General features: G+C 42.5%; 4 protein-coding genes across 5 annotated transcripts in view; 3 read left to right on the forward strand and 1 right to left on the reverse strand.

Annotated features, from left to right (window-relative positions):
* Nucleotides 1-650: 650 nt before the first annotated feature.
* On the forward strand, nucleotides 651-12,338 carry EXD1 (exonuclease 3'-5' domain containing 1). Its single transcript, XM_032111448.1, is given in 4 exon segments — nucleotides 651-894; nucleotides 3,325-3,461; nucleotides 7,030-7,209; nucleotides 12,017-12,338. Coding segments are annotated over 4 exon segments (684 nt in total). The 5' UTR covers nucleotides 651-824; the 3' UTR covers nucleotides 12,314-12,338.
* LOC116445167 (translation initiation factor IF-2-like) lies at nucleotides 12,117-15,522 on the reverse strand. Of its 2 annotated transcripts, XR_004240678.1 has the most exons (3): nucleotides 14,963-15,522; nucleotides 14,357-14,522; nucleotides 12,117-13,035 (listed from the first exon to the last, which is right to left on the reverse strand). XR_004240678.1 is itself a non-coding variant. In XM_032111447.1 (2 exons), the coding sequence occupies exons 1-2, from the start codon at nucleotides 15,497-15,499 to the stop codon at nucleotides 14,427-14,429; spliced, it is 633 nt and encodes a 210-aa protein (XP_031967338.1). In that variant the 5' UTR covers nucleotides 15,500-15,522; the 3' UTR covers nucleotides 12,117-14,426. The 2 variants fall into 2 exon arrangements, 1 of the variants encoding a protein (XP_031967338.1); XM_032111447.1 differs by having other exon boundaries at nucleotides 12,117-14,522.
* On the forward strand, nucleotides 15,511-23,418 carry LOC116445977 (translation initiation factor IF-2-like). Its single transcript, XM_032113172.1, has 3 exons — nucleotides 15,511-15,827; nucleotides 21,826-21,887; nucleotides 23,386-23,418. The coding sequence occupies exons 1-3, from the start codon at nucleotides 15,527-15,529 to the stop codon at nucleotides 23,416-23,418; spliced, it is 396 nt and encodes a 131-aa protein (XP_031969063.1). The 5' UTR covers nucleotides 15,511-15,526.
* Nucleotides 21,854-23,435, forward strand: part of INO80 (INO80 complex ATPase subunit) — a 57,973-nt gene continuing 56,391 nt past the window's right edge. Inside the window, exon 1 of the mRNA XM_032111446.1 lies at nucleotides 21,854-21,898. The gene's annotated coding sequence lies outside the window, so the exon portion shown is untranslated. The remainder of the gene's footprint in view (nucleotides 21,899-23,435) is intronic.

Consider the following 23,435-nt stretch of genomic DNA (forward strand, 5'->3'; position numbering starts at 1 on the left):
TTTTAATCTTACACTTGTTCCTGAAATGTACGTGGCATGATAGATAATTTAAAGCTCAATAAGAGCTTTGCCCTTTGGATTTGTGCTGGCTGTCAGGTGCTGATCTGATTGTGTGGCTCCTGCTCTAACACATACATAACACCTGAATAGGTGTTTACCTATTCAGGCACAGATCCAAAATCAGCTCGTTCTGTTCTCAGAGAATGGTGACAAGAGTGCAAAACCTGTATAGGCTAAAGAAAGGTTAGCTGCATTTATCTGGGTAGTGGGAGAGAAAATATAATCATAGAATGGTTTGGGTTGGAAGGGACCTTAAAGACCATCTAGTTCCAGAGATACCTTGCACTAGATCAGGTTGCTCAGAGCCCCATCCAGCCTGGCTTTGAACACTTCCAGGGATAGGACATCCACATCTTCTTTTATATAAAATATATACTTTGGTCATTTTAGAATAGTCTGCTGTTTGTATATTCTCCACAGCTGAGATGCTAACTGTCTCAGCTATTTCACTGTCCATTCACTTTTATATTTAAAAATTCAAATACCAAAGGACGTGAGTAAAAAAAGAATGAGCACGGGCTGATGTGATCTGTCTCTTAGTTTTGTCTTTGCAACAGTCTTTTCCCTTCCCTAGACAAGCCTAGAAATTAGGGTGCACTCTTTTTTTAGTGCACGTAATATTTTAAATGGAAATCTTTTTATTTCATTGTGCATCATAATGACAAAAAGTAATGCTGCAGCTCACTTTTAAACAGCCAGGTTTTTTGTCAGATAACAGAGTTGTGGTCACGCTCTAGACTGTAGGCATTTAAATCAGACAGTTCATGCTTCAAGTCATGCATGGCTGCCAATGTGTCTCAGACTGTCTCTTTCACCAGTACAGTGTCCTTCAGTGTCTTGGATACACAGGTACCCTTCAAATATTCTGGTTGGGAACAAAAATTTAACCAAGACAAACTTCAGGGCATTCTCTCAGAGAAGGTCAACATTGCTAGAATGCGACAGTTGTTGAACAAAGTAAATGTTGTGGCTTTGTTCTAGCTAGAAAGAAACCACAGGCAAGGCTGATAGTGTTAGTTAGAATCTTGTGTAGACCCATTTTAAAAGGTAGCTACTGTCTAATAATAGCAGCAGGTTTAATGTGCGGGGTTTTTAAGATGTATTAACTGTTCTTGATCAAACTCGGAACAACCTGAGGCTACTGTGACTTAACCAGGAGCCAGGTCAGTTTGTGCTTTATGTTCTTTGTTCTTTCTGCCCCTTGCACAAGCATAGAAACAGATTCAGATACAGGCATCCTGCACTGGGAAGCATCTGCTGGTAAAAGCTGGTAAAATGAGGGAACGGGCCAAGTTATCAAAAAATCTGATTTTGCTAGTGCTGGCCCTGGTGGTGTGGTGGTTAATGTGTAACTAACAGGAGAATTAAGAGCCTTTTGAGAGAGAAGAAAGTAACATAATGGCTATGATCCTTCATAATGGGCATGGATATGTCATACATAGTTATGTATGACTTGTCCTTGCATATATACTAACTTTTCATGTCATAGATATGACTGCCTGTAGTAACTCCTCAAAGCCCTAACCTGGGCTATGTAGTAAGCTTTTTATGACACAGGTTTCTCTCAGTTACTTTCTAATCTTAGTTTGGCCTTTTGCCCTTAAAAATTATGTTATTTCATTACAGATCAAATATCAGTCAGTTTTAAGTCTTGACTGTATGAAAAAGATAGAGCTGAAAATTCCCACCAGCAGTCCCAAAGGTACTGGCTAGAACATGTAACTGAAACAGTGGAAATAATTAACCAGAACTACGCACCCTAGGATCCAAGGTACACAGAATTGCACTCGTTGTTCTGTTGTCTCGGTATGAGCTGCCATGCCTGCTTTCCTCACACTGGTAGTTCTCTAGGCGGAGATTCAATTATTCTGATTCCTTGGCCTGAATCCTACTTCTAATGGACGTAAGCGACCGACGTAGTCTGATCTCAGGTAGCCCGTAGTGTACCTGACATTGGGGAATTAAGCTGTCTTGTCTTCTACTCTGTACTGCTGGAAAAATAACTGGGAGGTACTTCTGAGCAAATTCTCACAGCTGCTTTTTGTGAAGCACTTCCTAGAGACAGCTTCTCAGTGTTAAAATGGGAACAGGCTGGATGTACAAGTGACACTCTGCAAAACAAATGAAGCAATGGAATTAAGAACTCTGGTTTACATGGAATCCTGCCTGCACAATTTGAAAAATGTTATCTCTGGTTTTGGCCAGTTGCTGCAACAGTTCGTTCCTTACAATAAGTAAACTGATATAATTAAGACACCATTTAGAGTGTAGCAGTGTTCTGATGTTCACTGTCTTCCCCACTGATGTTCTTATAATACTTAAAAAATCACCAGTTGAAGTAGCTTTTGATAAAGTTTGTGGAAGTTTGATACTGCTATTTCACATTTTACTTCCTTGGGGGCAGGGGTTGTGTTCATGTTGGGCTGCAACAGTCTAAAAAGCTGCATAGTGAGCAGGCAACTGGCTGTTGTCAGTGCTTACATCCCTAACCTTTTGGGCATCCTCACACTCTGAAACCCCTGCCTATTGTAAAATGTTGGTTGCATGTTTGTGTACTACCAAAATAAATACTGCAATTATTCCTAAAGGTGTGTGCTGAAAAAAATACAGAAAATTTGACAGCTTGAGACTTTCCATAAGACAGAAGTCCATGAGTCTATGAGTTAAGATTTAACCATAAAATGCACAAGTGAAGAACTCACTGCTGCTATCTGATTCCACAGATCAATGCAAACAGGTAAAAAGGATGAAACCGGGAATAGAAACAAGCAAACACCATGCCATGCAGTTGCTGCTGGAGGCTGTTTCCTGCTTTCCTTCTGGCTCTGTGTGCTGTCAAAGATGAGTCTTACTGGCAAAATCAGGTTATAGGCAAAAGGTTTATGACAACTTACCTATTTTTTCACTATATTCTCCTTATATTCCATCATTATTTTAGGTTTTGGATAAAAGGCAAAACCATAAGTATCCTGGGAAAGTATCACCGTATGTTTATTCTGATACCAAGAGTACTGGGCTAGAAGGAGCCATAGACAACTACAACACAAAACTCATATAAGTAATTCTTAAAACTTAATCTACCCCTTTACATAACAGCTTTAAGGAGTCAGATTGCTAGCTCTGCAACTGCATGCAGTCAGAATGATGATTAATTTGCTTGTAGCACACTTTACTCCTAATATGCAACACCACTGTCAAACCTCCACATTCTTTGCCTTGGATTAATGGACATTGGTCATGGCATATTGATCCCTTCCATCACAGGTTGCTGATGCTCTGCAACTGTTCTGCAGTTTTGAGTGACAACTGGTGGCTTCCTTCTGCATCATGTCTGCACATTACAGGTGAAGATACCTTCCAAGTGGGATGCCATCATGAAGTGCAGACAGCTGGTAACTTCAGTGAATGATTCAATGAGGCACCTTCTGAAGACTCAGCTGTGAGCTGTCCTTTGGCTATCTTGCGATGTTAATGTGAGGGGTTTTTGTTTTTTTTTAAGAGCAGGGCAGTAAGCAGTGATTAAATTGCTGTAGTTAAGGACATTTTGTAACACTGCCTTGGGAGACAGGTGCAACCATTAGTTGGCATCAGTGCTTATGCTGATATTTCCTAATAGCTCATTTGAAATTCAGGTTTTGAAGAACCTTAAAGATTGTACAATACAGGATATATATATAACTCGGGTGGGAAAATGTTCTGGATATCTTAATATTTTTGACTAATTCTAAAACCTAGTTTTGACAGAGCAAATTGCTTAAAATGAATCCTGAGTCAAATGGGGAAAAGGGGAACTTTTACTGACAGCACTATTAGAATGAAAAAGTTCTTGTGCAGTTCAGCAACCAAACCATCATTCTCTATTTTTCTTGGTTTTGTTAATCTTTCAGATGGGGACAAGCATGGGAAAACTTGATGGGCCAAGAACTTATAAGAGCCGGGGAACATAAGCTTGATTAAATAGACTATTTCATATGGAAGGGACCTACAATGAGCATCTAATCCAACTGCCTGACCAGTTCAGGGCTGGCCAAGTTAAAGGCTGGTATTAAGGGCATTGTCCAAATGCCTCTTAAAAACTGACAGCTTGGGGCATTGACCACCTCTCTAGGAAGCTTGTTCCAGTGTTTGGCCACCCTCTCAGCCAAGAAATGCTCCCTAATATCCAGACTAAACCTTCTCTGATGCAGTTTTGAACCATTCCCATGTGTCCTGTCACTGGATACCAGGGAGAAGAGCTCAGCACCTTCTTCTCCACTGACCAGCTGGTGATGCTGTGTTTGATGCCTCCCAAGATGCCAGGGCACACTGCTGACTCCCATTGAGCCTGCTGCCAACCAGGTCCCTGACTGCAGGGCTGCTTTCCAGCCACTTTCCCAATATATACTTGTGTCCAGTGTTATTCCATCCTAGATGCAGAATCTGGCATTTCAACGTGGAAAATTTCATCCCATTAATTGTAGCCCAATGCTCCAATCTATGTAGATCCCTCTCCAAGGCCTCTTGTTCCTCAAGAATCAGCAACACCTCCCAGTTTGGTACGATCAGCAAACTTGCCAATGGTGCCTTCAACTCCTGCATGCAGATTGTTGACAAATATACTGAACAGAACAGGCTCTGGAACTGAACCACAAGGAATACCAATGGTATTCCTCAACTGTTCCCAGTTGCCAGCCAGATAGATGTAGCTCCGTTCATTAGAACCCTTTGAGCTCTGTCCTTTGGCCAGTTCTTCACCCAGAGCATCATGGACTTATCCCACAGTTGGGCAACTTGTCCAGAACGATACTCTGAGGGACAGTATCAAAAGCCTTACTAAAATCCAGAAAGAACGTGACCAGCAGGACCAGGGCAGTGATTGTCCCCCTGTACTCAGCATTGGTGAGGCCATGCCTTGAACCCTGTGCCCAGTTTTGGGCCCCTCACTATGACAAGGACATTGAGGTGCTGGAGCATGTCCAGAGAAGGTCAACAGAGCTGGTGAAGGCTCTGGAGCACAAGTCCTATGAGGAGCAGCTGAGGGAGCTGGGGTTGTTTAGTGTGAAGAAAAGGAGGCTCAGAAGGGACTTTATTGCTCTCTATAAGTATCTGAAATGAGGTTGTAGTGAGGTGGGGAATGGTTTCTTTTCTCTGGTAACAAGCAACAGGACAAGAGGAAAAGGCCTCAAGTTGTGCCAGAGGAGGTTTAGATTGGATATGAGGAAAAGTTACTTCACTGAAAGGGAAGCACTGGAACAGGCTGCCCAGGAAAGTGGTGTAGTCACCATCCCTAAAGGTATTTAGAAGATGTGTGGATGTGGTACTTAGGGATGCGGTTTAGTGGTGGACTTGGCAGTGCTGGCTTAACAGTTGGACTCGATGATAACTGAGATTTTTCTAAGATAAATTATACTATGGTTCTATCCTTTTGCTGGGATTTTTTAATCACGTGACCTTGCTTTTTTGTGCTGGGGAGGGGTTGAGGTGGGGTGAGAAGACTTCCAAAGAACCTATTAAATAAGGGTACTAGATACTTAATGAGACCTCACTACACAGGCAAGACTTTTTACTGAATAGGAACAATCTCTTTCCTACAAGAGCATTTTTTCTTCCTTCATTCTGGTATTGTAACTTCTTCAGTAAATACAAGTGGGCTTCCACTTGTTCATAGACTTCAAATCTTTCTCAAAAGCCTGGATTAAATGTTATTTGATATTGCTATAAAAGCTACTCAGTGAAACCTCTAATTTGAACACAGCTTTATTTTTATGCAAGTTTTAGAATTCCAATAGTGTCTCTCAAAATTTCTGTTTTGAGAATTCTGATGGCAAATCTAAGCCAAATGACAACATGCCTTCCTTAGTTTACCAGACCAAATCATCCCATTGCCCTGAAGACTAAAAGTGGAAAATGACTGTGTAATGTGCATGCAGTAAGTATACCAGTGTAAACCACTCTGTAGTGACAGTTTTGCCCAGGGTATCATGGTCATGCTGTTTAACTGGGGCTTATTTTCATGTTCTCCTGGTTTCATTTATGATTGCTGATGATGTTTCTATCCCTAGCTGCTTCCCCAACTCCCTTCACAGAAGTATTTTTTTTGCCTTTAGATCTTTTATTTCAGCTCTTAGGAATCCAACCTAGTTTCAGAGATAGATGAGAGAGAACCTAGCATTAAATGCTGGAATAGGTGTGTGGTGGTTTTTGGTTTGTGTTTTTGTTGGCTGGGTTTTTTGCTGTTTTTTTCCTTTAGGAAGCAATCCCTCCTTCCAAACTTCTGCTTCTCTAACCACCACAGGCTTGTACACAGATGGCCTTAGAAACTGAAAACATTCAGTTGCACAGAAAATAAAGATCAACATCAGGAAATACGTTGTAAACTGCAGAAGTCTATGATGAAAAGCTTTCTTAAATTTTTATCAACTTAAAATAACTGTCCTGGTACAGAGTACATTTTCTTCTTAGTAACTGGTACAGTGCTGTGATTCCTGGATTCTGTATGAGAATAGTGCTGACAACACACTGATGGTTTGGCTGCTACTCACTAGTGCTTACCCTAAGCCAAGGGCTTTTCGGTTTCCCATGCTCTGCCATGAGGAGCTGCACAAAAAAGTGGGAGAGAGCATGGCCAGGACAGGTGATCCAAACTGGCCAAAGGGATATTCCATACCACAGAATGCCGTGCCCAGTATTTAAACCAGAGGAGTTACCTGGTAGGGAGCTGATTGCTGCTCAATGATGGAATATTGTGCATCACTTTTTCTCTTGGATTTTATTTCTCTTTCTCCCTTCACTTATCACTACTATATTATTAGCTCTTTAAAAAAAAAATTATTAAACTATTCTATCTCAACCCACAAGGTTTGTCTTTTCTTTCCAATTCTCCTCCCTACCATGATGGGGGTTGAGGGGAGTGACCTCTGCATGGTATTTAATTTGTGGCTGGGATTAAACCACAACAATAACTATTTTCATTTGCACTGGGATACACAGGAGAATCCTGACATATGGTTCTTGAGACCCTTCCTAGCTGCCCTGCTTAAAGCATTTGTCCTGAAGGCTATATACCTTCTGCTGCTCCACTCATCTCTAATGGATAACTTGATGTCTGACCTAACAGCTTATTTAAATGCTTATTGGACTGGGTCTGGAGATCACCATGTGAGTGCAAAGGTAGGTATATCTTTGCTTATTTCTCTGGTTAGTGATTGGATCTAAGGCTCTAATGGATAAACTCTGGAGGACCAAGTCACAGCAGCTTCCTTTTCTGCAGCTGTACACCCTGCTTTATGCTACATACCTTGTTTCCCATGTGCAGCAGCAGAAGTGATGGTGTCTGTATCTCCTTAGCTCCATTTCCTGTTAGTTCAGCGGCAGAACCCACCCCACGTTTGCCTTGTGGATGGTGAGTTGCAGCTCTTAAGGCATGAGCACAGTCACCTGTGCCTTCTGTTCACTCTCCTCAGAGATGAGAACCACTGGGCTCAATAGGGGCTGTGTACATGTGAGGATATGAGGAGAAACAGGCAGATGTAAAGTGCTGGTATGTGCAGCTGACAGAGTTGCTTTGTTTTGATAAGTGTTTGGTCCCCATATCTTGTTCTATTTTTCTCCTATCAACTTCACTGCTGAGCTGGTTTGCATATGCTGTCTGTTTCTGAATAATGTTTGTTGACCAAAGATATTTATTTCTATAAAAGTGTCACTGAGTTATACTGGTCCTACTCATTTATTCTCACATTTGTTATCTTAAAAAACCAGTGAAGAATCGAGTAAAGTAACATTTTTCATCTGTGGTTACATAGAACTAGTAGTAGTGCATGTTCAGGTACCTTGGAGTGGTTGGATGGTGGACACTTCTGTAATTGCTTGTTAATTTTTACAGCAGAAAGTGGAGGAAATGAGATTATTGGTGAAAGAGCTTGACTTATTGCACTACTGGAAAGAACAGGTCCATGCAAACCAAACAAGCAGTGGTATTGGTGTGGTCTTTGTCTGATCAATGAAATAACCTTGTGAGGGCTTGCACTAACCGTGTAAGATATTGTTGGTATTAAATTTGGGTGAAAAGTGTATGGTCAAACATCCTCATTCATCAGAAGGAGACCGAACTAACATGATTAAATCGTTTTAGCGCCTTATGTTTGCAGTTGTGAATGTCTTGAAGTATTTATTAGGAGAAGAGAATGCAGTTTTATCTTCATGAAAAAAAATTGTATTTTTCTTTGCCCTGGTTTACAAAGCCTTGAAGCACAGACTTAAATTTTTTGGGAATTACTTAAGGGCTCAGAGCAGTAAATCCCATTATTGAGGATTTAGGAGTAGATTAGATAACCCCAAGAGGTCATAGTTGCTTCACAGATATAAGAGGGGAAGTTATATGTGGAAACCTTTTCTCTTTAGAGGAAAGCTGCCAAAAAAAGAAGGTTGTTCCTAGGTCATAGAAAAAAATTAGCTTGACATATGAATTTCCAATGTGAAATGCATGCAAAAGTAGGCATGGCACGAGGGAAAAGAACAGTTTGTTAAAGGGAAGAGAATACAAATTCTGGTTTGTATTGGGCTATTTGTAGAATTTTTAAAGTGGTTCTCAGCTTGCTGAAGACAACCCTTTTGTAAATCCATTTATTTCATAAGATTAGCCAAGGAATTAATTTAATCCTGAGTATTTCAAATGGTATTTTGAAGATCTATTTGATATCTCATCTGGTTGTCATACTTCCTGCATTCTAAAGCAGTTGCCTTCTGAAGTAACCACTTTAGAAATCTAGTATGGGTAGTAAAAGTAGCCATTTTCACTGTCATTTCACTGATAATAATTTTCTGTTGTTTCTATATCTTGTGAGTAGATCACATGAATAAAAGTTTCTTCTACTTTATTTGAAATCTGCTTGCAATACATGTTTAAACTCCAAATGTGGAGTGTGATTTAGTTAAATCTTGTCTGTTACTTCAGTTTTCTTCACTCAGTAAGTAAACAAAGTTATCTTTGAGGGAATCCTTTTCAAGGTGATGAGTTCAGCTAAATCCATTCTAAGACAAAAAGGAAAACCAAACCCTTTGTTTGTGCAATTACAGGTTTTCTAGCTGTCTGTATTAATTCCTTGAATCAAAAAGCCTTAATTCAGATCTGATTCTCAGAATGAATAGTCAAAGTACTTACCACATACCCACTCCCATTTATTGCAGTGCTTTTTCATGTTTATGTAGAAGTTTATTTACCACTAAAATCTGTTATGCCTTCATGCACTTCATGGAGCAACAGTTGAAAGTCACCTGGAAAATGCTTTTACTGGACTATTTTACTTTTTACATTGACCAGTTACAATTTACACTTGTGCCCCACCTTGGGCCCTTGGTGAACAGCAGTCTGGTGTGATGAGCTTGACTTCATTTGTTGGAGCCAGTCTCAAACAACAGCAACACTGGAATTCCTGCACTTGACTGTGTTCTCCAGATGTGATCTGGTTCAGCTCCAACACTACTTCAGCAGAAGTAAGGGAACTCCGGTACAAACCCATGCTAGGGAAACATTTTGGAAACCTGAAATATGTTATCTACTATCCTGTCTCTGTGCTGGAGAACTGGAAGAGAGGCCTCTGTTGCTGAAGCAGTACTGCAGCAAAGCCAAATAAATGCTCTAGGGCCATAAAGGTACCTTGCACTACTTCAGCTGCTAAATGGGAAGGGGGACTGAACAGGAACCATCTGTGGTACATCAAGCCTTTACTTGAAAGTTGTGGGAGTGAAAGTCTCTAGGAAAGAGAGTCTCCAACTTACCGTGGGCTCTTTGATTTACAGGCACTTGGAGGATATGACCAGATCTGGAAACCAACTAACTTCCATCACTCCAGATAAGGAAGCATCTTCTGGGTCCTTGTCTATTCTTTTTTTAGGTCTTGGATTGTGCTGAATGAGCAGAACCACCAGGTCTTCAGGCTTCTGACAAAGGGAACTTTTCTTACGCAGACATGCCTTCTATTGTGCCTCTGGGCTACAGAGCTGTTTGAGTACATGCTGCCTTACTAGAGCAACGAACAGAGCCGTGCTTCCCTGGCCTGCTCTTGTTTCCTCTGGTCTTACTGAGTGATGTCACACAGAAGAACGCTTTTTTTTTTCCTTCTCCCAGTCTGCCAAACTTATGACACTCCCTTGTAAACTATACTTGCAAAACAAGTACACAGATACAGCTTCAATCATGAGACTTCATTAAACATGGAGTACTGAAGCTGGATGGAATACTGAGCCACACCCCTTCCCATCTCTAGCTGTCACATGTTGAACCTTAGCTCCTGGATCAGCATTTACAACATTGAACTTAAGCTTGGACTCGCATGGAAGCATTCACCTAATCTGTCTTGGCTCACTGCCACATCTACTTCATAATACCAATGGCTTTTGTGTATAATAAGGTATTGGGGTATACTTGGTGGAAAAGATGATTTAGCTTTCCAGTTGGAGGTTGCCTGTGAATTGAATAATGCTAAGTAACAACCAGTAATGTTGACTAATGACTACTGGGGCAGTAACCTACTCTCATTCTCTTGTCTAGTCAGGGTATGCAACCGCTGGAAGCAGATTAGGAGCATACTCTCTCTTTTCTCCTCTTGGAAATAGCAGCAAGGAAAAGTGAATATGCATTATCATGGAGTAAAAGCCAATACTGTTCACTTGACCTTATGGATCACTTCATCCACTGAGAGCTGAGGAAAGACAAGTGTGAAGAAGAGAAGGCTGATGAATATAATTGTCAATTGTCACCACCCTTTCTTTGGCTCTGTATGCCCAATCTCTGCAGTCAATTTGCCACATGCACCTTTTCTTTCTTAGTGGTAAGTTTCTATACCCTCTATCAGGCCTCCATTGGTGGCAAAATACCAGAATCACTTTCTGACTAAACGCACAGCTCCTGCTAGGGTCAGATCATCCTTGTAGTCTTCAACATATTCAGGAGTGCTTGATTTCAGACTTATGCATAATTGCATGTGCCTGTAGTCTGATTTACTAGCAACAGTAAAGTATTGCCAGTGGTTCACAACATCCCTGTTGATGTAGTACTTGCAGAAGAGAATTAAGAAGAAAATAGAGAAAAAAATAATAAAAAGGAAGGAAATAAAAAGAAAGGCATCTCATTGGTCCTGGTATTTTTGGAAAGGTATGTTGACACTTTCTGTGGTTTCCTGTGTTATCACCTGCAAGTGGTAGTTGAGTCTTCTGAATGGTGGATGCTCCCTCCTAAAGTAAAGGGAGGATGTTCCCTGACTTTTTACCCACAAACCAGATGCAAAGCAGTGACCTCTGATCCTCAGTGCTTCTTTATCAAAACCCTCAGCTTCCCTCTTCCGTGTCTTTCAGAAACTGATAATCTTCCATAGTGCTGAGGGGGAGGAGCAAACACAAACTTCCCACCCTGAAAGTCTTGGCAGTTTCCTGCATTTTCAGTGTAACTGTCTGCCAGCACTAATTGTTCTTGTGGATGCACACACTTAGGAAAATGTGTTTCTGTTTCTCTGCAGCTCTGTCACTAGAAAAGAACTAGTAAAGGAGCTATGTGTGCTACCTTTTTAACCCTCCTTGTGGATTCATATTGACAGTTGTTACGTACTTGGAAATGCAGACATGTTCTCTTGTTTAGGACTTAAATTCAAAGAAGCAAATGCAGCCTAGGAACCCATCGGTGTAGGGAAGCAAATACTTTCCTAGCAGTGCAGAGTCCTCTTGTTTAAGAGGTGACAGTTCACATGCAGAGCTCTGGTACCACAGGGGAGCTGCACACCCATGTGCAGCACAGTTGATATCCCCTGTGCACTCCTGGTAAAGCTGCACTAGATAAAGTGCTGTGCTGTATACGATAGCAGAAGGATTGGTGCGTTCCATTGGCTAATTACAGCGGGAGCTCATCCCTGGTTCTAACAAAAGTATAGTATGTGTTTTCGTAAGTATTGATTTGATTTCTTTTCTGGTTCTATTTCCTTATTAGCCCATTTGCATGGAGCTGCCAGAGGAGCAGTGTCAGCTGGCAGACATCCAGAAGCTGAGAAGGAAGAAAGCAATAGAAGACTACAAAATGAATGAGGATGGGCTTTTGATCAAACCATGGAATTTAATAGAAAGGAACAATCCACAGAAGGATGGAAACTACAGAGATGATGGGTATTGCTTTCCCACAAAAAATAGCAGAGTCCCAAATCACATCCTCCAACAGTCAAGGATGTACTTTGTCAAAGCAGAGCTTGAAAATCAAATTTACACAGTAAAATCTGTAGAAGGACGTTAAACTGACCTTAGGCAGACTGTATGAATTTAATTTCTGACACAGGTGACTTGATGAGCTTAGGCTGGGTGTTTGGAGACATCTAAGTGAAAAAAGGGACTGTTCCCCTTGCAGAGTGTCAAACAAAAGCTCCTGGCTTTACAATGACAGGTAATTCAACATTCCATTTTTGAATGGAAATAATGGTGGTCTGTCTTTTGGAGCAAACTCCTGCTATGTCTGACTGTTCTTCTCTAGGTCTATTTTTGAGATCCATTTTTTCCAAGAGCTATTTTTGATTTTAAAAGAGTGACTTTCTTGCATTGTTATCAGACCACTATTAAACTGCATTGGTTCTTTTGTTACTTGCTGCAGTTATGTAAAATTCTCATTAGAGCCGTTTGCTGCTGAAAGTTGCAGACCACCACCACCATTGTTTGCCAGCGCTGCCGCATCCAACTTGTGTGGATAAGGCTGTAACACCACTCTGCTGTGTGTCTATAGACAAAGTGTGTGGAAATAGCAGTTTAGGAGGTGTAGAGCAGTCCTTCCCCAAGCAAAATAAGGTATTAAGGCAAACTACTATTCTACCACAGGACAAAATTAAGGTAGGCCATGCCTGAGTCTTGGAACAAGTTTTCTAACATACCGATGAACACTGATGAACGTAGAACAGGGAAGAATGGAAAAGGTCAAAGGTCACTGTGCCAACCAGACTGCAGTCCAAGAACAATCTGGGCATCAGGCTGCAAAGGTGGGAATGACACCAGGTTGGAAGGGATGTGACATCTGCACATGTGTACATGCCAATACCTGTTTGAGTTGGTTTTCTTTGGATGTAAATTGGTGTGACTGTGTTTATGATGTATCTGCACATTTTAAAAACTGGTTTTAGGGGAAACATGTCGGTTTTCTGGTGTGTTGGGTTTTTTTACCTCTCCCCATAAAGTACTATACCAGCAGTATTTAAGTAAGTCTTATTTGAAACTATAGGTCGGACTTGATCACTTCTCAGAGTGACAGAAAAACAGTCAAGGTTTTCTCTTTGTCATTTAACTGAAGCAGGATTTTTCCAAGCAGTGATGGGCTATCACAGATCAGTGGGGTACAATGTGGAACACACAGGCTCTTCTGTCAGAGACAGATCAAGAGCACTTAGCTTTTATGTCCACAACCAGAATCATCTAGGTCCATCCAGTCCTATTACCAGACAGAAAATGATGATACCTCAGATAATGGAAGGAGGGAGGGAAGAGGAGCTGCGATATGAAGGCACCAAGTCTGGGATATAGAAGAGTGGTATGGAACGTCTCTACAGGATACAAAGTAATTGCTGAGGCCACCCTTCTTGGTAAGAGACTGAGCTGCTTTCTCAGCCTCTTCCCAGGACTAAATCTCTGACTGGAATGGCATTATCATGGAATAAGGATTTCCAAGAGGGACTTCACAGTCTAATTGCATCTATGCCACTATAATGATTCAAGTAGCAAAACTTTCTTGGGCAAATATGGGTGCAGCTTTCCCTTTGGTTCTCTTTTGGGAATGGCATAAAGAAAAGAAATATATTGGAATGGAGTCATTGCTCACTGATGCACGAGACTGAAAGTTACTATTTTCTTAAAGAAGAAAAAAGAGGTGTTTTTTTTTTTTTTTTAATGGTCCATCAGCCATAATGATGCTGCTCAGGGCCAGCTCTAAGCGTGGTACTAACATGTAACCAAATCACACACACTTCCCCAACAATGCAACTCCTGTTTGTAGTTAGAGATACAGTTACCATCACTAGTTAAGGACAACTCTGGTGAAGTTTTACTGGGGCAGTAGCAATGGTCCTATTTTTATTTCCTAGTAACTGTGTGTGGTGGTTTAAGCTCAGCTGGCAACTAAGCACCATGAAGCTGTTCCCTCCTGTTCTGCCCCAGTGGAATGGGGCAGAGAATCAAAAGTAAAACTCGTAGGTTAAGAACAGTTTAATAATTGAAAACAAAGTAAAATATAGTAGTAAATAGTAAGAATGATAAAAAGGGAAAGAAAAACAAACAAGTGATGCACAATACAATTGCTCACCCCATGCTGACCAATGCCAGATCCCCTTCCTGAATCCAGATCGGCCTCACTTCCAGGTAGCTCCCCTCAGTTATGCTGGGCATAATGTTCTGTGGTATGGAATATCCCTTTGGTCAGTTCGGGTCAGCTGTCCTGGCTGTGAACCCTCCCAAGATTGTTTTTCCTCCTTAGTGGCAGAGGATGAGACGCAACAAAAAAGTCCTTGACTTAGGATAAACACGACTTAGCAAAACTCAGAACATCAGGTTTTTATTCTAAATGCAAAACTCAGCACTGTCCCAGCTATTCAGAAATTAACACCATCCCAGCCAAAACAAGGACACTGGTACCTACTGAGCGCTGGACTGACACAGCTTAGTCATGAAATACAGGTTTTTATCGCTATGCAGTAGGTGATTTGGATTAATCATCCATTTAAGGATTTGCTGTTAGTGTACTAGTTAATGGGTTTTGGAAGGCAGCGGTGCTGAACAGCTGATGGCCACACCGTATTTACACTCCAAAGCATCTTCGCAATTAACACTGAGGCCTATTTCGTCCAGAGCTCCTCTGATGCAACTCTTGGTGCATGACAAAGCGAAAGCGGTAGAACTCACGCAGCCTCACCAAATTCCCCCATGTGTTAACCCTGACGGCACCCCGGTTCCAGCTCCGCCAGCCCCTCTCCGCTCTCATCGGCTGCAGGGGCTGCCAGGCCGGCACAGGCTGCCTGGCTGCCGTGGGCGGCCTCCGCGACACCCACACACCCACGGCACCGGCTCCCCCGGGCCCGGGGCCGGCGGCGAGAGGATCCCAGGGCCCCGAGCGCGTCCCGGCCCGCTCGCGCCCCCCACGGCGCCTCAAGGGCGAGCGCGCGTCACTTCCGGGACGCACCCGCCTCCCCGCGCCTGCATCGCGAGACCCCGCCCCGCCTCGCGCGAGACTCGCTGGCTCACCCGGCCGCCTGGCCGAGTCCCTTCGGCAATTTCCGTCACCGCCAGACCCTACCAATCGTCTGCGGGAGCGCATCGATGAGCAAGGGCCCCCCGCGGGGTCCCTGCGGGGCCGAGCCCCGCGGTGCGGGCGTGGGGTCCGTGCTGCGGCTACGGCGGCGCGGGCGGGGCGGTGGGGCCCAGGCACGGGGCCGGGGCGGCGGGGAGGCATGCGGGGTTCGATTGATCAGGCCTGGGCATGGCGCCTCTCCTCCCCCCCGCCATGGCTCCCCGTGTCCCTGCTCCTCTCCTCTCAGTGAGCGAAAGTGGCCGCCGCCGCCGTCCCAGCGCCCGCAGCCGCCGCCTCCTCCTCAGCACCAGCGCGGGCGCCATCTTGGCGAGGCAGGAGCCGGGAGCGCCCCGCGGCAGGAGACAGGCAACGCCAGCCCCGGCAACGCGGGGCGAGAGGCCGGGTGGAGCAAGCGGGGGAGCGAGCCCGGGAGACACCCCCAGCCCCTCGCCGCCGCCGCCGCCGCGTCGCCGCCGGGCCCGCTACCCAGGTTAGCCACCGCCGCCACTGCGCAAGGGCACGCCGGGCCGGGGCTACTGGAGGCGGCAGTGGGGGCGCCGGCCGGGCAGGCCGCGGCTTCACCCCCCGCGCCGACCGGCGGCCGCAGCAGCCGGGCCTTTTCTTAAAGAGACAGGCCCCTTCCCCGCCCTGCCCGCCGGATGCGCCCCGCGGTACCGGCGGCCGTGGAGCTGCCGTTCCCCCCACCCCCCGTCTGGAGCGGCCGCCGGGCCCCGCCGCGCGCAGGGGGGGCCTGGGCGGGGGGGGTCGGCGGGGGGGGCGGGGGCGCCGCCGCGCACCTGCGGGCGCACGTGCGGGCGGTGGCGCGTGCGCGAGGCGCGGGCGGGGGGTGCGGGGGGGGACGCGCGGCGAGGGCGGCGGCGCGGCCGGGCCGGGAGCGCCGCGTCACCGGCGGCAGCGCGTGCCCGCCGCCGCCTGCGGGGGCGCGCCTGCGGGAACGCGCCCACCTCCTCCCCCCAACCCCGGTGCCGTCAGAGCGCGGCCTCCGCCCCGCGGCCGCCCCGGGAGCCGCGGCAGGGCCGGGCCGGGCTGCCCCCCTCCCCTGCGCGTGAGGCCGCGTGTCGCGGCGCTGCCCGTAGAGCCCGACGGGGCGGGGGCCGGGGCCGCGGTTGCCCCAGCGCCCCCGGAATAGCCACCGGCACCTGCAGGAAGGGGCCGCCTGCCAGACTCGTGGCGTTGTTGATGGAAAGCGTCTCCCGGGTGTACATGAAACGTAGTTCAGTGCTGTGTTTGCGCTGGTGAATGCGCACTTCTTTAAAGCTGCGCTGTAAAGTCTGCTCCTGTTTGACTGCAAACAGGTAGCCTAGTGCAATTTCTGTGTGTGACTCAATACAATTTCTGTTAATGATTTAGCGTTGTACATTCTGATGCTGTTACCGGTATTCTGTGGAAAACTTCCCCCTCTGCGGTGTTGCAGATAATAAAAAAATCACTTAGTTTATTTTCGCCTTTGCGTGAAGAAAATGGTGCAAGTGAAGTTAAATTTTTATAGTGAAATGTGTATAATTCGAGTTTTAGTTTCCTCTCTTACAAACAAATCTGCAGGGATTTGTACAGCACATCTGATTTGCCTGTATGTATGTGACCAACGTATTTTTTAACTTACACGAATCACTTGTGTTGTCACTCCTTTAGTGTGTATGTGTAAGAGTGTTGTGACACTGAGAGGTTGATAAGATGGTGAGGGAAAAGTACAAGAAATACAATTGGAGCTTGAACCTTTTTCCAGTACTAAAGGATATTGCCTGTAATTCTTATCTTGTTTATTTCTCACGTGTCTTTGTTGAAATTGCTGAAAGTTCTGCCTCCTATTTCTTGACGGTTCAAATGAGCAAGTTTTGTTCTATTTGGGTATAATGCAATAAGCTGTAAATTCTGTAATAAGCATGCTCTTGGACAGGTTAGACTACATGCTAGAGATTGGTTTATCTGGAAAGTCCTCTTAGAGCTTTTTTTCGACATAGTTCCCTTTTCGTTTTCTGGGGTGGAGGGAGTAAAAACCAAACAGAACTGAAAATATCCATGCAGTTGTTATTTTGTGTGTTACAGAGTGGCAAAGTGTGAGGGTAACTGTTGGTGCTGCTGCACAGAGCAGAGAGTATAAATGCATTTTCAGAGGCCTCCATAAATGCTATTGACTGCTCTTTTGGGACAAGAATTACTCTAATTGAACAATTAAATAGTTAGGTTTGTTTTTCTGCTAGTTTAAACTTGGAAGTGGAGCTCTCACATGCCAACTTCTGTGTTCAGTATGTTTAAAGGTATTCTGCTGTTTACTATGTACATGCTTCTGATACACTGCTGTATAGTTTTTCTTTTAAATAATACATTAGGCCCTATCTGTAAGTGGGGTTTTTTGGGAATTGGAAAATCCAGAGCCAGTGGCCCACTGGCTTTTCTCTGTATTTAAAAGTGATTAAAAGGTGGAACACAGATCAGTGAAATGCTGTCTCATTCCTTGGAAAACAATATGAAACCTTACCACAAAAGCAAAACAGCAAAGTAAGGCATCTAGTTTACTTAGATTTCATTACTCAGAAAAGCAATTAAAATGGCTTTTTTAAATTTCAAACTCAAGTGATATGAACTCAGACTTCAGTTGTATAAACATGAATTTTATTTGTTCAATTTGAGGTTAGTGGAGGGCTTTAGGTTCATATGAAATATCATATTTGCTTTTTTAAAAGCCATAGTGTCTTACATATCCAAGTTATATATAAGACACTCCCATAAAAAAAAAAAAAAACAAAACCATATGGGAATTATGTTTTGTTTTAGAACATGGTATATAGCTCTGGGAAATGGTTGTTAGTGTAACTGTACATTTACCAAAGCCAGCTAAAATGTGAGTGGGGAAAGGAGAGCATGCAATTCTCCTTCAAGCAAAATAGTTCTTCAAGTTTTTGATACCACCACAATTTTCTCTATTGGAGATTATATGCATCTAAAGAAGTCTGACAAAAATATGCCTAGCTGCTATTACTATGCTAGTGTACGTTTTCCACACAGACCTTGACTGAGTGAATCCTCTGTTTGGAGATAGATATATATATAGATATATATCTATATATATGTATATATGTATTTGTGTCAGGAGTTATTCTGGAGATACTACCACTGGAAAATCTCACAGCATAAACAATTCTGCTGCTCCAATGAGAGCTGTATGTCTCACTTCTCAATTTCTTCAAGAAGGAAAAGTATTTTAGGTGTTTGTATAAGTTTAGAAAATCTGTCTTAATAAGTTGGTGTCAAATTGCAAAGCACAAAAAACCCATGTGTGGGAAAAAGCCAGAAAACTGCTAAAATTGCAAGGCAACTAAGGTGTCATAGAAGATTGTATTCTTGTGCAGCACTTAATCCTGGACTATGGATAAAACCTTCAATGCTATAAATAAATGAGGAATACATACTTTCTGTGATTTCAGGTTTTTGTCCACATGGATGTTTTGTCAGTGTGCTTACAGTGATGGGATGGAGTAGAAAAATGAAACTACTTCTGTGGGCTGAAATACTGGAAAAGTATTGGTGCTCACCTGCCAGCTGATCACACTTCATATCCATGCACTTAATGTGTCGCTGGTGAGACTGAATTAGTTTTACCTCCCTGATTTGCCTTGCATTTGTCATAGGCTAAGAAGAGGTGCTGTGGATTAGCTGCAATCCAGTACTTTTTACTTCAATGGCAGCTTGTGTTTGTGTATGTGCTCTCAGCTAGGAGTGGAGTTGCTATCATTATTTTCTATGATGGTTGATGTGAGTCATAAAGAGCAGAAAAAGTAATCCTCTGGGCCTTATCTGAGGTGTAGAGGTGGCAGCTGCTGAAGGGAAATAACACAAGAAACTCCTGAATGAAAAAGTACTGTTTCAAACAGCTCTGCAAAGCAAACCGCATCCCGCTTGCAGCTAGGCACAACAGCCAAATTTTGCAGTTACCACTTACAGGGTTCCTGGGTGATACCCAGGAAAAGCTTGCTGGACTTCCATTCAGAAATATGCAGTGGATATTTGTTTAAATTGGGAGACTACTTTTAAAGCTCAGCTGCTTCAGGAGACCACGGTTTTGCTGTTTGGTTGGTGCAGGCCAGTGGGCATAAAATTTAGAAACCTTGTTATAAAACCTAAATGCTCTCAGAAAATGTCATTGGAGGATTCTTCTCCAGTCCTGGATATTTACTTACTGACTGGATGCTATAATGGGTAGACTTAAAGAAAACAAAAGTGAGGGAAGAAACCCCATGCCTACATTAACATTGAACTAAGCAATGTGATTTAAAACAGGATAAAGAAGGCTCTTTCAGACCTGAACTTGGATATTAAAAAAATACAATTATTATGAAAGTTATTTGCATGAAGTTACTACATTCCTGCTGATATTTTACCAGTGCTTTTAATAATTCAGTTGTCCACATGATACAATTAAATGGCTTCAGTGTGAACTCCTGATTAAGAATGCTGGAAGATTCAAAGTGCCAGCCAGGCAGTGCAAAAGCTATTTATTTCTAAATGCTGTTTTTTTAAACTATTAGAACTCTAGGGGAAAGGAAGGGAGAAAGCAAATAGCTATTGAATTTGATACTGAAACTTAACATAAAATTGGTATATATCGATAAGAAAGTCATAATGGCACAAGGATTACTCTGCAGCTTCTGCTCATTTTGCCCCTGTAACATACAAGTATTTACTTAAATGTTATCATCAGTAATGAAATATTTTCAAAAATCTGTGTTTTGTCCTTAAACTGAGTAAGCAAAAGGATAGATTTTTTTCAAAAATGTGAAAGAAAACTGGAATGAATGTCGTCACCATGTAAATCTGCGGAAGCAGTACGATGGTGATGTTGTAAACAGTTACATACAGTAGTGGATCAGGCTGTGTGCCTCTCATTTGTTTGTTCCTATCTTCTCTCACTTCAGTGTTCAAGAAGTTTTTGCTATTGTAAATCTTTGTTTCTTAAAACCTAGAGTGGAATTGAAAGAATGCAGAATGAAGAATTATCTGTCACTTAGCCTTCTGTATTATTACTTTGATCAGCAGAGAAGCACTCTGTGACTGTTAGCATATAAATAAATGAAAGGCTGAATTAAATTCACTATTCAGTATGCTTGTGTAACACTTACTAAATTTCTTTGGGCATTGTAAATACATTTTAAGGATATTGTTAAGCTCTCCTGTGCTTATTTGTTTATTTGGTAGGCAGGATACAATCCAGTAACTGTTTTGAGGACAGGAGTAATTAATGTTGTATGTACAGGAGCCTTGTGGAGCAATTAAAATAGGAAGACAAGCAAAAACCTGTCTTTTTATATGGGTGAAATGTAGAGTACATATACTACGTCAGGTCAAGGAGGACTCTATTAAATATGGACAGACAAGGTTTCTTGATCTGGAAAGTAATATTTAAAAACATAGATAATTGGAAAAAATGTAAGGATAAGACAGGTCCTCAGCACGTAAGTGTGTACCTGCTCAGCACTGTACACAGCAAGGGGTTTTAATGTGTTGAAGTGTGGAATGCAACCTCCCCTTCACAGTTACTGCAGTCAGTGCAGACAGATACCAGCACTTGCTCTGATATTTGCATGGGAACCCTGTGCAGTAGCAATGAGCCACTACTGAGAAAATATATTAGTTTTCTACTTACTAAACACATCTGTGAGCATCTTCTTTTCCTAGGGTCATTTATATCCTACAAGTAAAGAAATAGCCTTCTGATGGGTTATCTGCTAAACTATATGAGCAGGGAGCTGGATAAGCACCACTGGGGCAGGGGCACTGATCCAGTCTGGTGGATCCACGTAGACCAGTGCTTAGGCAAGTGTGTCTGGGCAGAAAGAATAACATCCAGTTAGTCATTTTGGATCAGGAAGATGATTGTGTTTGATTTTTCCTCTGGCCTGTTTGCTATCCTGCAATTAAGAACTTGACCTCAAATCTATCTTAATTCTTCACCTTTATTTTGCTCTTAAACTTGTGTAGTTTTGTGAGGGCAAGGCTCATTGTGGGGCAGTAGAGTACATTTGGTTTGTTAGGTTCCTCAGAGGCAGTGAATCCAAATCAAGTCCTGTGTGCTTTGTGCCCTTTGGGGCATGTTTTTCCCCCCAGAGTGCCCAGAGGACAGGTAATGCCACTAAATGTCGAGTTTCGGGAATGTGGTTTTCTGCAAAGAACAGACAGATGAAAGATGCCATGTTGTTCTGAGTTAACCATGTTAATATAATACATGCTGTTGTTGATAGATACATTTTGAAATGGAATGATAAAAGGAATCACCTTACTTTTTTTGCTATGCTACTAGGGATAGATTTTTGCTCTTGTAATATATGTAATTTTTACTGGTGCTCAGAAGGAAAACCCCTTTCACCTTCAAGGTGTCCTTTTCTACCACCTCATGAATGATCTCTTCCATTACAGACGCAAGTTTCATGTTTCCTCTCATTTTTTAACCCTTTTACTTAATTTCTTCACAGAAGGAGTTGCCAAGCATTGGAACAGGCTGCCCAGGCAAGAGGTTGAGTCACTGTCCCTGGAGGTATTTAAAAGGTGTGTGGATGTGGTACTTGGGGACATGGTTTAGTGGTGGACTTGGCAGTGTTGGATTAGCAGCTGGACTTGATGATCCTAGAATTCCAGCCTAAATGATTTTATGGTTCATAGCTCTCTTTCTTGGAAGACAGTTCTTGATTTCAGGTTTTTGGTTGATTGGTTTGGTTTCAAATGCCTGTTAAGTACTATGACATACATAGGTGAAAGTTGCTTGAACAATGTACATCTTACTACCCTTATCATAGGAAAAGCTTTCAGGTGCTGTTCTGCTAAGTTCTGCTGGAAATAAGTGTTTGTTGACAGAGGTCAGTCATTCAATTGCCATCAGGTATGTAAGAATTAATATGTAGAAAGCTTCAGTCTAAAAATAATTTTTAAATCAGAGCTGTTACCTTGTTTAACAAATGCTGTGTGTTATTGGTTATTCTCTCTGGGTGAGGATGTTAACTCAAGGCTCAGTATTTATTAAGAAATAATAAAATTTGCTCTTGTTCTACCACAGCCATTAGTGTTAAGGTGAGAATCACTTATCATAGTTTATTTTAACTTCAGAAGTTCTGAATCTGTTCTGCAATTTTGGAGAATAAAAGACTTAGAGAAGGTTAAACGCTGGGTTTTGGACCTGTCTATGTGAAGAGAGAACAACTTCAAGATTGGATACCCAATCTGCATGTTCACTTACATAAGCATAAAACCATTTAGTCACTGATTTAATAACTGAACAAATATAAAATGTCTTGCAATAAATTAATGTGAAGTTTGCTTCAGGTTTTGTGGTATTTTTAAGAAGTGGTAGAAACCAGAATAATTTTTCAGAAGAGCAATTAATCTAAGTCTGACTGGTTTTAATTTGAGCAACCTGTTCTAGTGAGAGGTGTCCCTGGCAATGGCAGGGGGGTTAGAACTAGATGTTCTCTAAGGGCCTTTCCAACCTAATCATTCTATGATTTTTGTCCTCCACCAGAATATTTATTTATTAGTAAATATTTAAGATCTTGACAGCACTTCCATTTATACAGTGACAACTCTGGCTTTGGGAATCGTGTATCTTTCTCACTATTATTATAACAGTGATGGCATCTTTTATAGTCAAAGAAAAGTAAAATTTCAGTTGACGGAGCTATTACTGTAACAGTTGTTATGACATCCTTTGTAGTTGAAGGAAGAGAAAACCACAGTTGACAGAGCAATAAAATGTTTTGATAGCTTTGTTTTTAGAATATGTAGTATGCAAATATTGCAGGGGGGTGCATTTGGCTTTATTAAGAATCTTAAATCCAGAGAAGAAATAAAAAAAAATAAAATCAGGTGGACAATTTTTACTAGTTGAAAAACATAATGCTAGAATATGTTCTAAATTTTTAAATATTAAAAAGCGTGTTGAAAATTGCTTTTTATGTGTTACTTTTTCTTTAATAAAATAACAGTTGCACTTTAGAATTAAAGGGTTTTTGGTCAAGTATTTGTAGCTTGTTTGCCAACAGGTAACAGCTGTATTTTCAGTGCTGAAAGAGTAGCATTGCTTTAAGATAAA

The sequence above is a fragment of the Corvus moneduloides genome, chromosome 6, assembly GCF_009650955.1.
Source record: "Corvus moneduloides isolate bCorMon1 chromosome 6, bCorMon1.pri, whole genome shotgun sequence".
NCBI lineage: Eukaryota > Metazoa > Chordata > Aves > Passeriformes > Corvidae > Corvus > Corvus moneduloides.